Source organism: Taudactylus pleione, unplaced genomic scaffold (genome assembly GCF_031769625.1).
Source record: "Taudactylus pleione unplaced genomic scaffold, aTauple2 ptg000662l, whole genome shotgun sequence".
NCBI classification, from domain to species: Eukaryota; Metazoa; Chordata; class Amphibia; order Anura; family Myobatrachidae; genus Taudactylus; species Taudactylus pleione.
The window spans coordinates 432,125-447,834 of record NW_028285064.1 but is presented as its reverse complement, the minus strand read 5'-3'; the positions used below and the strand labels follow the sequence as shown (position 1 = coordinate 447,834).

At 45.1% G+C, this 15,710-nt stretch overlaps 1 protein-coding gene across 3 annotated transcripts in view; it reads right to left on the bottom strand.

Moving 5' to 3' along the window:
- Positions 1–13,733: 13,733 nt before the first annotated feature.
- Positions 13,734–15,710, bottom strand: part of BTBD19 (BTB domain containing 19) — a 57,140-nt gene continuing 55,163 nt past the window's right edge. For all 3 annotated transcript variants that reach the window (XM_088455656.1, XM_088455658.1, XM_088455657.1), the window contains 3 exons: positions 15,183–15,314; positions 14,108–14,233; positions 13,734–14,020 (listed from right to left, as the gene is read on the bottom strand). In XM_088455656.1, the coding sequence (XP_088311782.1) occupies positions 13,886–14,020; positions 14,108–14,233; positions 15,183–15,314 (393 nt within the window). In that variant the 3' untranslated portion in view covers positions 13,734–13,885. The remainder of the gene's footprint in view (positions 14,021–14,107; positions 14,234–15,182; positions 15,315–15,710) is intronic.

Here is a 15,710-nt window from a genome sequence, read left to right as displayed (position 1 = left end):
ATATTTTATCCAGCATTAGTGCAAATTAGCATCATTGCATCCATAAAGTGCATATCAATATGTCGAGGTATGAGGGAACTAATTATTGTGACAATACACTTCAGCAATATAGCCATGCAGAGTAGTCATCCAGAGCAGCAAAATCACAAGTCCCCATCAAATACAGAGCACTCTGCCTCGGAATATCAGAATATGGATATGCACCTTATTATGGATGCACTATTGCTGGATAAAATATTTGATTCATTCTAAAAGGATGTGCTGGCTCTTTTTTTCACACATATATATATATATATATATATATATAGCAAGTGGATGGGTAGCACTGTAGATGAATATATATATATTTATGTAGATATATATACACAAACATAAAACTTATATACTATACATACATACATATATATATGTATGTATGTATAGTATATAAGTTTTATGTGTGTGTGTATATATATATATATAGCAAGTGGATTTGTAGCACAGTAGATGTGTGTGTATATATATATATATAAAATGTATATAATATATTTGGCAGGCAGACATATTTTAAACATGACAAAACCGTTTACTTACTGACTGACTGTCATAAGTCAGAATTTGCAGGCTGGTGCTGTTTCCAGCCATCTGTGCACAGGCCGGCTGCTTGTTGTGGAAGGTCCTGGAGGCGGAGCCATCAGTAATGACTGACAGGCTCCGCAAAGGCTTATGGGAGGAGCTGCTGTGGCTGGGCATGCGCAGCAGCTCCCCCGGCTGCCATTTTTCTTTATTACAGTAGCTGTAATGCTGCACGATCGCGGCAGCAGGGCCAGCAAAGTAACGGAGTGGGTAAGGAAAGGGCGACCTAAGGGGTCTGCACCTAGACACACCCCCTCCCGTTCCTCCGCATCCGCTGACTCCGATTCCAAACCAACCCTGTTCCCTACTCATACCTGCTACTCATGCCCGCTGGCTCCTCCTTAGTTTCAGTTCGCTGGTCACTGCTCATCTGCCTGCTGGTTTCTCTTATCTCCTTCTTTTAGCTGCAGGCCCACAGCCGCTGTTACTGGGTGTTCTTGGACAGCTGAGCCTCTGGCCATTACTGCAGAGGAGGCGGCCCGGGACAGTAGATGGCACTGCGGCCCGGGGGGCACATGGCACCCTGCCCCCCGGCCCAGTCCGCCACTGGTCACGCCCCCGCTCCGCTTCTAATGCCGAGTAATTTCCCTAGCCACGTATGCTGACCTGGCTGCCCCCTCCCGGCGGCAAGCATGTCTTGTATCACTAGTTCTCAATGCAGAAGATGCAGCCAGACTGAGTGGTCGTGCAAACAAGCAATGGTTCACTATAGATTGTTATTGTACCAACGATGGTTATCACTGATGGTGCCATCGATGGAAAACCACCGATGGCCATCCCTAGAACCAGGGGCGTAGGGAGGGCAGTTCCACCGTAGTGTGAGCTCCAGGCGCCTTAGTTGCCAGAGGGCGTCCTGAAGTCGGACTCCGGAAGCAGCTGTCAAGTAGCTGACAGCCTGCCGGGTCCGTGTCCAGTCTGCCAGGTGCTGTGATACGGAGCAGCAGCGTCGATTCCTGCCTTCCTGCTGCTCTAGGAGAGACTCCGTGGTCAGAGGAGCTTGTGCTGAGCCCTGATTTGTGGAGCTCAGCACATGTTCATCTGACCCCAGCAGAGGGCGGGGCTACAGAAGCATGTAGCCAAGGAAGAAGCTGCAGGGTTCACATTAAGGTTATGTCTATTACCCTACCTGCATGTATGTGTTAAGGCCCCCATACATTAGCAATTGATTGCAGATTTGCCACAATCGATTGAAAATGGGAAAGATTTTTATACACACTCGATTGCAAATTGCAGAATTGCTGCAATCGATTGAAAAAGGAAAAGATATTTATACACAATCGATTGCAGATTTGCCACAATCAATTGAAAAAGGGAAAGATTTTTAAAGATATTCATGGTCAAAGGTCACATCATGTGACCTTGAAATGTGAAAGTCAACATTTAAATATAAAACAATTTTTTATGAAAACTCTGGTCCCTTAGCATCAAAACAAGACCAACATGAATGTTCTACCAAAATTAGAAGCAAAGTAATGATTTGTTTTAGTTGACCTTGCAAGCATAAATTTTACATTTTTTGTCATGTTTGCAACCCTGTAGCATGAACACCGTGTATCACTGAGGGCTAAAATTTTACATATGAAAGTTACTTTGGGGGTCATTCAGACCCGGTCATTAGCGCCGATGCGCTCGGACCGGGTCGATGGCCCCCCACAGAGCATGCGCACGACGGCGCCAGCGTGCACATGCGTGAGACCCGCTACGACCGACAGCGCCGGTCGTAGCGGGTCTCGATCCAAAGGGGGCGAGCTGTCGATTTTGATTGATAGCTCGCCCCGCTTGGAAGGCGGGCCGGGGGGGTGGCAGCCCAAACTGAGGCGTTCCCATGGGAACGCCTACCGTTTGGGGGAGGCCCCACTGACATCACTAGTGATGTCAGTGGAGAGCTTCCGGCTCAGACAGAGCCAGAAGCTCTCCGGGGCTTACGACAAGGGAGACCCTACCCTAGGGTCTCGTCGTAAGCCCCAATGGTCGCGATGGTCTCTGACCATCGCGACCATCACCGGAGCGGTCGTTAGAGCTGTGGGTGTTAACCCACAGCCTAACGACTGCAACAGAGGCGGGCGGTCAGGATGCAAGCGGCCGCCCAGTTTCTGAGCGACCGCTTGCATCCTCCGACCGCCTCTGAATGAGGCCCTTTATGCTGTCTATCATCCTACTTAATTTCTTGAAAATTTGAGATGGCCGGGTTGAAAACTGTGATGATTTGGCATGGAATGACCCATGTAGAGCTTATCTGGACATCAGGAATAAATGGAAACAGTCCGACAGAAGTCCAACCTCAATGCGTTTCATCCAATACAAACATTCAGGACTGCATCTCCAGATGAAAATGCTAAAGGAGGGGGAGTATGGGCTGAGGGATTGATTTCATAGCCGCTGTATATTATATTTCACCCTATGTAACATTTTTTTTCTCTCTGGGCAATGTTGTAGTGGTGCACTTTGCAGCTGTGACCAGTAGGTGTCACTACACACACAGAGCAGTGTCACACTCAGTGGGCACATACCCCCCTCCCTTCCACTCCTTGGCACTCAGACAGTTGGGGCTGAGTCACTGCATTCCACACATGAGGGGGGAGTCTGGGATTCCCCTTCCTCACTCCATAACATTCCAACGCCTGACGACACTTATAATAGAAGCAAACAGGCAGCCGGCTTCCCCCCTCACCCACAGACCTTTGGACTCTGGATCCTGGGGCAGACGTGTCAGTAACAGTCTTATACTGAACACCAGATGGTCTCAGCTCCAGGATAACACTATAATAATTAACCCCTTTTGTGTCGTAACCAGTCACAATGCTTTTCTTGCATCAGAGTTGTATTTACCATATAGGAAAACTACACCCGGGTCTGGGGCACTGCAGATATTTTGCTTTTAGTATTCATTTTATCTACTTGGTCTTTGCAAGGCTCCATTTTTTCTATAAACAGCGAGGGAGGGGGGATTATATAATGGGGTACTGGGACCCTACGCACAGAATCGGTAGGCATGCGTGATGTGACTCAGACGAAAAACATTGTCCCGTGTGTCTGACTTAGGGCCTGATTCATTACAGAACGCAACTGCGAATGCAATAGCGATTACGCACGCAGTTCAACTGCGATAGTATGCTAATCCATTGCGGTTTGCTATGCCGCAGCAGCAGTACAACAGGACGCCCACTGTACCTTACACACATCTGTAATGTTTAGCAAGACTGCGAAAACATCGGTACAATAGAGTACCATCATAGCCTCATGCACAAGCTCTGACCTTACTCAGAAATTGCAGACTTCATCGCACTCTATGAGGCCTCATGCCGTGTAGGGCATCGCAGTGAATAATTTATGCACACCCCTGCAATGGTGTTCAAATGCCCTGGCACGCCTGCGTTTCCTTAACAACCCCCGTTAACACCTACAAAAAGCACCTCCTGCCGATTGCGTGCGTATTAGCGACTGCGTTCCTTGCTGAATCAAGCTCTTAACCAGTTAGGATGCACTCTCTAAGCCTAAGGGCAGAGGATGACTGAAAGAAAATGCAAATATTGATTGACGGACTGATTCATTTTTTGTAGTCCCTTGATGAATACATTGCATATTGTCAATCACACGGAGGGGAAGCGGTATAATTAAAAAGTCAGTGAAAATCATTAAAGCATTTTAGTTTATTTTACTGGTGGTGCAGTTCTGTACGACAGGCAGCAGGAGGGGCTGGTATCTCCTATTTATAATGAATTGTAGTAAGGAACTGTCCAGACTACTGGACTGGCCCCAACATACAAGAAACAAGTAACATATTTAAAAATCACACTGATTATAGTTACAATTTTAGCATCCAGTAGTGAGGTGGAAACAACGGGTCACTGGGGAGAGTCATTAAATCCCTTTTGAGGACTGAATCACAGCATACTTGCTAACTCTCCCTCATTGTCAGGGAGACTCACTGAAATAGTAGCAATCTCCCTGTCTCCCTGAAGAGTCTAGCAATCTCCCTGATTGCACCTTAAGCCCATTATATAGCTGTTTTATTATTAAAAAACAGAGATATATACATTCAAATGGGATCATTAGTATAAGGCACAATGATCCCTATGGCTACATGCATTTTCTGAGAAGTATCAGTGTGTTTTCATCAACATGTAGATCTTACCAACTGCTCTGGGGCTCATTTACAGTTGGATGTAAGTCAGTATTATGACACTCCCCCCAGATGTAGCAGTACACCTCCACTTTACCGTGCACTCATAGGTGCTGCTTTCACAATCTCCCTGAAATGCTTTTTTAAAAGTAGGCAAGTGTGGATCACCGTATTCAGCTTACAGACATACAGGGCTCGATTCAGACCCGCTCACTAGATGCGTTCGACGCAGTGAGTGAATGCAAATCCGGCCAGCCCACAGAAAGGCAGGCGATCGCTCGGCAAGGCATTAGCACGCCCACTATGTCTTGGCGTGTGATCGTGCTGTGTATGCAGATGCTCCCCAGCCTGTCTTAAGACGCCCACTTGCGCACGTCATCTCCAGGATGTGTATGCAACCATCGGTAACATCGAGTACCATCGGATGCATATGCAGCACTTGTGGCTGACCATACCCTACCGCAAGCACTACGAGCACTTCAGTGTAAAAATCAGCCAAGTGATGTGTACTATGACGCTGCATCTTAATTATGCACGCCTCTGAAACGGCGTTAAGACGCTCGTGCACGCCTGCGTTCATATCACCACTCCCCCATTTTCATCGACCAACCCGTCACCACCCACAAACGGCTTCTCCTGTCACTCAATCAGCTGGGATGTCTATGCGCAACGAGCAAACGCTTCCCGATCGCTCGGACAAGTTCGCGCACTGCTATGGGAACGCATGCGCACAATGCAAACATCAGCAGTCTGCGTGCGAACGCTTCCTAGCGAGCGGGTCTGTATCAGGCCCACAGTGCCTTGTGCCTCTAGTTTCAAGATATGGCAGGTAAAATGATTATATATAAATGATGAATTTTCGATATAAAACAGAAGCAGTAACGTGCGAGTTCTTTGAATGGTTTTTACAGCATCTTTGTAAACTTGTCCCTCTGAAGACCCCCCTCCTCCCCAGTGTTATATACAAATGTATTAATGTTCTGCATGGAATCAGCCCTTTCAACGTGACTCCTTGAATATTTATGAAATCTTGTAATGTTAGGGGCACTTGTCCTAACAAAGCAGAGCATGGGGTTTAAAACAAGGGAAAGATGCAGATGGCACCCCCACCCCTTCCCTTAGCCAGCTGTCTAGAGGTCACAGGTCAGTGGTTACTACACATATCAGCTGCCTGTCTGACTGCCAGTGAATGGTCCCTAATGACATTAATAAATGTACACAACGACGTGTGTGTGTGTGTGTGTGTGTTGCTGAAACAGGGGGGTAAAGTAATTTTATTATCAACACAACGGGCCACCCCTCTGGGCTTCTGCCTTCTGAACCTGGTGATACCATTGTTTCACTCAGTTATGCAAATTTGTGCGAGCGCCAAGTGAGGCGCGATATCTAGTGACTCCTCAGTGATTTCATATATAAGTGCACAGTGGTGCAGTCAAGCCCCCCCCCCCCCTACTGTTTTCCTCTGTATGTCTGTATATAATGTACACTTGAAGGTGACACTCCTTCTCCTGGACTACCACCCCTCCAATCTGCCCCTACTTGATTTTAATCAGTATAAGTCCTTGCATTGCAGTCTACACATTAGAATGGACACTATTATAGGTAAGGCCTGGATAGATTTATATAATGTGTCAGTATTAGGGATGTTAGTCCCAGCCTGTTGTCTGGTACACTCCAGCCTCCTATATGATGGGTTAACTGTAGGGCTGCAGAAGGCTTTACTCCACCACCAAATACATGTGTGACCAAATGGCGGTACTCCCATTCATTACGTAGGTGCATCCCATGGGCTGTGGAACCTTTATTGAGTTGGAAAGTAGGTCTCATTCTACCATCTAGCATATGACTGATACAGAAACCCCCGCTTTTGTATATAGCAAAATACTTATTAAAAATGAACATGGCTATATATTAGAAGTCCATTGCTAATAAACGCGATGACCCACAGGATACCGAATTTTCCGCAGTTTCCAAATGCACGAGGACGATAAACCCCAGACACTCGTAATATATATATAACTTGCATCCACTGCTTATTTGTGCATATATATATATTTACAAATATTCCCTCAAAATCTGTTATTTTTAGTGTAGTTTAGATAGCAAAAAGCAAGTGCATATTGGTTCTAAGGGTTTTAGCATCTTCTGTATTCTAAAACATTAATGTGCAGTTAAAAGGTTTATAGATGAATAGTAACACGTAGCCGTTATTTGCCAACATATTACTATTGTGCGGTAACTCATAGCAACCATTCAGCGAGGACCGGCAAGGATACTAAGCACCTGACTGGTTACGGTTAGTAAATATACCCCAGCATTCCATTGCAGCCTTGTAGATTGGCCGCATACAGCCACCAAGGTCAGGAGGTAGCGGACTATTTATACCACGTCCAAGCGGCTGGCTGAGCACATTATTAGCATGATCCATTTCCTCTGCTCAGCTCCCCACATACATCCTGTCCAAGAGGAACTCAGGGATTGTCCTACATTAGTAGAAGTGACATTCAGCAGATAAAACAGGACTCAGGCTATGGGACAATAAGGAACGTGTTCTGGAAAGTAGAGCAAAACAATTCTCAGGACTGGGAATACATTATTCTCGTTAGTCTTTATATCATATCCCGGCTACAGTAACATAATGAGCGCTAAATAAGGTATTTCTGAGGAAATCGGACACATCCTACAATTTGTCATTTAAAGGAAAAGGACGGGTAGATCTACTACAGCTTCTAAAACAGATAAGTGGTGGTGTTGTCCATAGCAACAAATCAGATTGTAGCCATCATTTCTCTATTGCACTTTAGAAAACGATAGAAAGAATCTCTGATTGGTTGCTATGGGCAACTCCACTACCTGTCTGTCTTAGAAGCTTTAGCAAATCTACCCGAGACAGAGTTTTGTAACTGTTGCTTATAAAAAGAACCTTAATAATCAGGGGTTAAAGTATGGCCCGGTACGGGGCTGAACTGTTGGCCCGATTCAGACCCGCTCGCTAGGATGCGTTCGCACGCAGCCTGCCAATGTTTGCAATGTGAGCATGGGTACGCATCACAGTGCACGAACCAGTCCGTGCGATCGCCCCTTGTGCATAGACACCTAGCTAGATTGAGTGACAGGACGAGGCGTTTGTGGGTGGTGACAGGGGTTGTTTGAAGGAAACGGGGGAGTGGTGGTGCGAATGCAGGCATGCCTGAGCATCTTAACACCTCCTCAGAGGCGTGCATAATTAAGACGCAGCGTCATGGTACACGTCACCTGGCAGAATTTTACACTGAAGCACTCGCAGTGCTTGCGGTAGGGTATGTTCAACATAAGTGCTGCATTCGCTTCAGATGGTACTCGATGTTACCGATGGTTGCATACACATCCTGGAGATGACGTGTATAAGTGGGCGTCTTAAGGCAGGCTGGTGGGCGTCTGCATACACAGCGCGATCACACGCCAAGACATAGTGGACATGCTAATGCCTTGCCGAGCGATCGCGGATTTGCATACTTTCGCTGTGTGCAAACGCATCTAGCGAGTGGATCTGAATCGAGCCCAGTGTTCCATCAGTTCTATTTGGAGGCGGAACGAGCTACCTTACCCGGCCAGTCGCTCAGCCAGCCCTGCACCCCAGGGAAGCTCCGGTCTGGAGAGGCGCCGCCGCTGCCTACTCCATTTGCCGGGCGCCGGCAGAGATTTTGTTACCAGCGGGCGTCGGGCTCGTTCCCTACAGCGGCAGCCGGAGGCTGAAGTTCAATCCCGAGCTCCACCTTCAGGCTCCCACAGTGATTGAAGGGAGAGACGTCACCTCTCTAGGACCACTTTAAGCACTGTTAATAATAATAACCTAATTTCCATATATGTAGGGGACGGAGGGGAATATGCCAGACGGTAATTTACTAAGCTCTGGAAAGTGATAAATTGGAGAGTAATAAACTACCAAACAATCAGCTCCTAAATGTCATTTTTCAAACACTCCTTGTGACATGGCAGTTAGTTTATCGCTCTCCAATTTATCACTTTCCAGAGCTTAGTACATCTACCAATTAGGAGTTCTGTCATTTCTATCTTCGTACATCTCCCCACAGGTCACACAAACCTCACGTGACCATGTTTTTATTTCGTAACAAGAGGACAACTAACATGATTTATAAATGATATAGTACTTTTAATGGTAAGTTATATCAATATTACAAGCTTCAAAGACACAAAGGTTTATTGTTCAAACTTATTGACCTGAACAGGAGGACGATGCTTTCTGAACATCTATGAAATTAACTTTACAAAGTTTCTTTTATACGTTTCAGGACAATAAGAATCAGCCCCATTTGATAATAGTCTATTCAGATAACCCCCGAAAATGTTCCCATATACGTCTATTTGTTAATGCTACAAGTATCTCTGTATAAAAAGATTTGTGTGTTTAGGTTTGTTGTACAAAAACTTCAATAACAGGTACATGAAAATGTAAAAAATCTTCATCCATTTAAGGCTACGTAATAATAATGTGATGTTCATTAAATATAGTACATTTTGGGAGCCGGAGCCAGTCAGAGTGTGCGAATACGCCTCCATAGGCACAAAGCAGTTTACTCCATCTGAGGATGGCCCAAAGGGGCCAAACTAAGAGGGGCTTTGCTTTTTGGAGTCTGGTACATACAGATGTGTCCACATACATCTTTCCTCCGTGCGCTACAAGTCGCATTAAACATGACGCGTGAGCGCTGTGCAACTCTGTAGCGTTGAGCGTCTTTTCGTGCCACTTTTTACCTTCAACTGCATCTTATTTGCAAATGCGAATAGGATGCACAAGCAGTTTCTGCTGATTAAAATGATAGGCGGCATGCCTATATTCTGTGTGCGACTGCGGTTGTATCTACATGTGAAATGCTACGTTACAGTAGTGTCAGTGGCTGTCAGTTATCTGCTAGTGATTGTTTGTGAATAGAGCAGTAGAGATTGTCCAGTGGGATTATGGCCCTGATTCAGAGCCTGACGCTCTGACCAGAGCGCTCGCTCTGAATCAGGGCCCACCTCCATTAATATGGAGCGTCCTCCTGGACGCTCGTATAGCTGTGGGTCACCACCCACAGCATATACGAGCGTGCAGAATGATGGTCGCGTTGGTCTTGACCATCGCGACCATCATAACTGCGAGTAAAAGCCTGCGGTTGGGTTTTTCAACCGCAAGGCCAGGAGTGATTTTGGCTCTATCAGAGCCAAAATCACTCCCACTGACATCACTAGTGGGGCCGGCTTCAGTCACCATCGACAGCACGCCCCCTTTGATGAGACACTCCGACGAAGGAAAGTCCTTCGCTCGTCGGGTCTCACGCATGCGCACGACGGAACTCCTCGCGAGTGGGTCTGAATGACCCCCTATATCTGTTAGGCTCGCAGTTTATTTCAACTTTAGAATGAGAACAAGAGCCTTCCCTACTTAATGCGTGTTCTATTGGAGGAAAGAGGTGGTGAATTGTGCTACCCAGATATTGGTGTGATAGAGGTGTCTTGCAGGGAGGGCAGATGGGGTGTGCAGCTCAGTACTGTAGGGGTGCCCACCCCTACTAGACACATATAATAAAGGGATGGGAAAGAGCGCTTGCCCTGTGGTGTAGGTGCAGGGGTGGGGGTTAATGGGTGTTAATGTGGGATGTGCAGTGTGTGGTAAGTGAATGGTGTGCATGTATCTGGTTGCATGATGTTCAAAGCATTTCCCTGTGTAGGTGGGTGTGATGAAGTGATAGTGGGGTAAGTGAGGGAGAATATGTGGATGGGGTGGAGGGCTGAAGGTGCATATCAGCAGTGCTGTACCTAGGTGTGTGTTGTGATGTTTACAGTGTGGGGTGTATAGTGTGGGGTTATGGATGCATGTCTACCATTGTGACTGTCACAGTAGGTTGGTAGTTGAGGAGGTGTGATTGGACCTGGGAGCTGGAATGTTTTTCTGGCTGCTCTGCATAGGGTTTTCCATCAGTTAACCCAGCTGCATCCCTGAGTAAGGGTGTGAAGCTGGCCAGCTTCAATAAGGTCACCATTCCAGAGGTGAGGGAGATCATAGAGGGATGCATCCAGCAGAATAAAGATGAAAGGCACGCCATCAAAGACCCCCTAAATCACGTTTTCTTTCAAGAGGAGACTAGAGTTGGCAGAGGAGAATGACGGTAACAAGATAGCCATCCAGTTGTGGATGCGCATTGAAGACATCAAGAAAATAATGGGCAAATACAAGGATAACAAGACCATAGCGTTCTCCTTTGACCTAGAGAGGGATGTTCCTAATGACATAGAGCAGGAAATGGTGTCATTTGGCTACATCTGTCAAGGCAATCACAAAACAGTGGCCAAGGCGATCAAAGAGAGTGTCGCTGATGAAGCGCAAACGAGAGCTACGGCTGGAGGAGCAGGAGAAGAGGAGACATGGAGGACGCACCACCAAGCAGCACTACTGGAAGTCTGTGCACAGCTGGTCGCAGCATGATAAAAGCTACCTGCCCTAAACATAGACTTCTTAATGTATCAAACAAAGGGGATCGGGTAGTGAGATGCCAGCTGTAGACCCACAACCACTAGATGGTCTCCTTCAAATTTGACCTGGATGGAGACAATCCTGAGGAAATTGCCTCTATAATGGTGAAGAATGTGTTCATCCTGCCCATGTTGCATAATGTACAGCACATGTTGCCTCTTGCACAAAAACAACCCAACCCAATTCCCATTTTGCCTCATGTCCACTCTGTTGAGGGCAATGCAGACAGTTTAACTAAGCCTGGGATTATCAAGACTCTTCCGGAGAAGCTAAGGTTGCTGTTCAGTGAGCATGGCAGCGTGGGGGCTCCTCATGGCCTCACACCAAAAGAAGCTACTGGTGCTGTGGTGGAAGGAGTTGCTTTACCTGGACCTCCACCAACCACCGTCTCATCCTAAAACAAGCCTACATCAACTGCACCACCCACCAGTTTACCCCTGGGACCATCTGGTGTGCCCATCCTGACCCAGGGCCAGACCCTTGAACAAACTGTTACTCCCATCACTTATGTGTCAGCTGCAGTTGCCCCTGCAACCACAGGGAAAGTTGGGACCCCACTCTTACAGTTTCAGGTCTCCACTTCCACCACGGACAAAGTGGGCCTCTTCTGTTTCTCTGGCAAAAGATGTACTTTCAAGTGGGCAGACAGAGCTCATCTGAGCTTCTTCATCACAGGCATAGCCACATCTGAACGGACCCTCTTTCTCATCCAGAATATATGGCTACTCTGTGTGACCTGCCCAGAGAGCCCCATGGCGACAGACTGAAGAGATGGGAAGGGGGGGCTAGACACCCCAATTTTAAAAATAATAAAAGGCGCTACCATGCTGAGACTAATAGTGCCATACGCTGACTAATTATTCATGACACTCACTCTGAAAATGTTATTTTTCAGATAATATTTCCCTGGGTGGCTTTCATATTCATATTTTTATTTTTCTTCATTGTTCAAATGTTAATTGTGGCGCAAGTTGATTCTCTCTATGTCTACATAGTATATGCTAAAGTTGTAACAGGTTTTACATATTTTCTGTCTATGCTATCTGTCATAAGTTTATACTTATCCGCTGGGCCTTTATATTGTGACTTTGTTATGTTCTTTTTTTTTTTTTTCTCTTTTCTCTGTTTCTGAAAATTAATAAAATAACTCAAATAAAAACAAAACAAAAAATAAACGAGTCTTGTATCTCCTATGCTTTTCTAAGATTCTTAAAAGTCAGAAAGTAAAGTCAGCATTTACATTAACATATGCAAAGGTTTAATATAATAATACTCATGAAATTGATGGTGTGCTTACACTCAACTATGCGCCGGTATCTATAACAGCGCTGCAGGTTCCCATGTTAAAGGGGAGGAGCTTCTCTAACCAAAATTGCCTGAAAAATAAACAGAACATGAGATGCGACCAGCAGAGGCCGACTGTTGCACAGCATTTTAAGCCGTTGGTCGACCGAAGGCAGGGAGTCGGCCAATTGTACACACTTATACAATGGACGGCCGGTTCTACAAATATCGAGAGAACAGGACGAGGATTGTATAGATGTGAATCCACCTTAAGGTAGAGTTTGAGTGACAGCTTGGCATACTTGATTTGCCGACATGCATTGTGTGAATTGGTTGATTCACACAATGAGGAGGGCCAGTGCTGATATTAACTCAGTTTCAGATTTTTGACCTGCGCTTGATCCCATTAGGACAATGCTCTAAGATATAGGAAGGGCTTCAGCTCTCTACTGGAGGGAGAACCAAATATTTTACTCTTTAAAAATACTGCAACTGAACCTCGGGATGACACTGGACAATGTATTTTACCATCATCGTTCTGGAATGTGAAAATATAAAATTTTGCCATTGCTCCTTTAAATTCACTTTTTGTAAAAAAAAAAAAAGAATGTAAAACCCCTTAAAGTCTTTAATTAGAGAAACTGCGTATGGAGTTAGCAGTATATTTTACACATGAATTTTGGTGCTTCCTTTTGGGCAGTCATATATACTGAGTGCATTCTAGAGCCCAAACTTAGAGGTCCATCCATTCCCTATACTCACCATATTACAGGTCTCAGGAGTAAACACTTATTATAGGCCTGATTCCGAGTTGGTAGTAAAGCAAAAAAGAACACGTACCTTTGCACCTTGGCAAAACCAGGCTGCACTGCACGTGGGGCAGATTTAAAATGTGCAGAGAGGTTTAGCTTTAGGAGGGGGCATGTCCAAACTCTAATATAAATTGCAGGGTAAAAATAAAGCTGTGCAGCATTTGTGGGTAGCCAGTATTTACCTCACATACAAAAATAATAAATGTGTTTGCACTCCTTGCATTGCAGCATGGTTTGTCCAGGTGCAAAGTTACTTGCTTTTTTTTATTGCTTTAATCTCCCAACTGAGAATCGGACCCTATCTGAGCAGAACTCACGCTATTTGTAGTGTACAACAACAAAATGACAAGGACAAGATTTTTAGGAATAAATTTCTTTAGCCATAATAAAGTAAAAAACACAAAATAGACATTTGTGGAATAATTTACAATGTGGCACATGGTTTCTTCATGTTGTATCCAAGGACCTCACAAGAGCTTAAACATCAGAGCCGTCATTCCCTAACTCACTTGGTGAACAGAGGTGACTCTCTCTACCTCACTTAGATGAACAGTCCAGGTAACTGTGATGGTCTCTGACCAGCGTTCCCTTCCTACGACGGAACAGATGAGGCTGGGAGTTGCTGATTTTCTTCAAGGCATGGAATTTCCATGTTTGAGCAATCTGGATCTCCTAATAAATGGACAAAACAGGAAAGTGAGGATGAGGAAAAGCCAGGAAGTCACTAGATATCATCGATGTATCTGTGGTGGGTCTCACCGGGATGAGCTCATCCTTGGTGTTCTCTCTCTCAAGAGTCGTAAGCTCATCTGGGGACAGTAGGCAGAGGCGCAGATCTCGCACTACATCCTGTGCGACCACAGACACCGACACACCAAGAACCGCCTGGGACAGGAACAGGAGAAAATACAATGCACATCAACTTAAAGCAGCACTCCCAGGAATTCTGCATTCTCATGACTATTGCTACAGCTCACAAAATAGTTGGCGACACTATAAAAACCTGGTGCTAAAGATATGCAGAAAAGTGACAAGTATGTGCAACCCTAAGAAGAGTCTTTATACCACTGTATTAAGTAGAATATGAGATAGCCTGATATGGCATATTGTTGTTATAAAATTGTGCATCAGGGATACTGTATATGTAACTCAGTAAATAAATAAAGATCGTATTTGTCAGCAATATATCACAGCTCAGAGATCCTGTTTGAAAAGCAACGATCACATGACTATACTGCACAGAATATTGCATTCGCCTCTAATTGCTTATGTAATACAAGGGGGAGAGGGAAGGAATGACAGAGGGATAGAGGTTGGGGGGGGGGGGGGGGAAGAGTACAGAATATTAGTGGATACAATAAATGAAAAGAGATAAAAGATGATATGCAGCAGAGATGCAGAAAACTGCTTTTTAAACTGGCTATTGTTCACAAGGTTTAAAGTTTACAGAAAATGAATAAGAGTTGCCTTTTTAAGGTTCACAGCCTTCATACTGGGAGAGTAAATTAATATTAATATTTATGAAATGATGATAAAACTCGAATGGAACATCTTGATTTACTGTAGTTACAGAATGATATAAATGATATTTGAGTTAGAATGATTTTTTAAACCCCTAAAGATGATGAATTTCGGTGATACTTATTATCAAATTATTACTACTCTAAAATAAATTGAAATGAAAAACTACACTTGTGTTTATGGATTGCTAAGTACTTCAATGCTGACAGGTGGAGTGGAAGAGGTTCATTTATATTACACAGACTATTTCCATGATTCCGTCATTTTATCAGTCACTGGTCGGGATATGACAGCGCCCGTCGGGGACACTCACTGAGCTGACGTGGGCCCATTCCCGCACGGCCTGGATAAGCGGAACCTCATCAATATTCAGCCGATCGCTCTGCAGGATGCTCACGACTCCCAGGTCTGACAGTTCCCGGAAACTTTGTGTCTTAATGATTTCCTGTGAGAATGAGGAAAGACGGGTTATCAAATATCTCGGGGCTGGATGCTGAATCCCACTGCTCACACGCCGCATCCTGTTTGAATTAACCGAGATGGATCAATGTGTATGAGAACATGGAAATCTCATGCATACGGGAGATTTCCGAATGGTGCTTCTAAATTCACTGCTCTCTTGTATGTACGGAGACACATTCTGTGCATACATGAAGCCAGTGTACACGGGATGAATCTTATATATTTTGAATAAGTTTCTGTGATGTCAGAGGGTATGATACACGCCACGCCACTAATAAAGACTGGGTTTATGTAACAGGGCAGCCCAGGGTCACTTCAAAAAGGGAAATATAATAAAAAAGGGTTTGCTTTCCTGACAAAACGTCTTGAGTGAAGTATT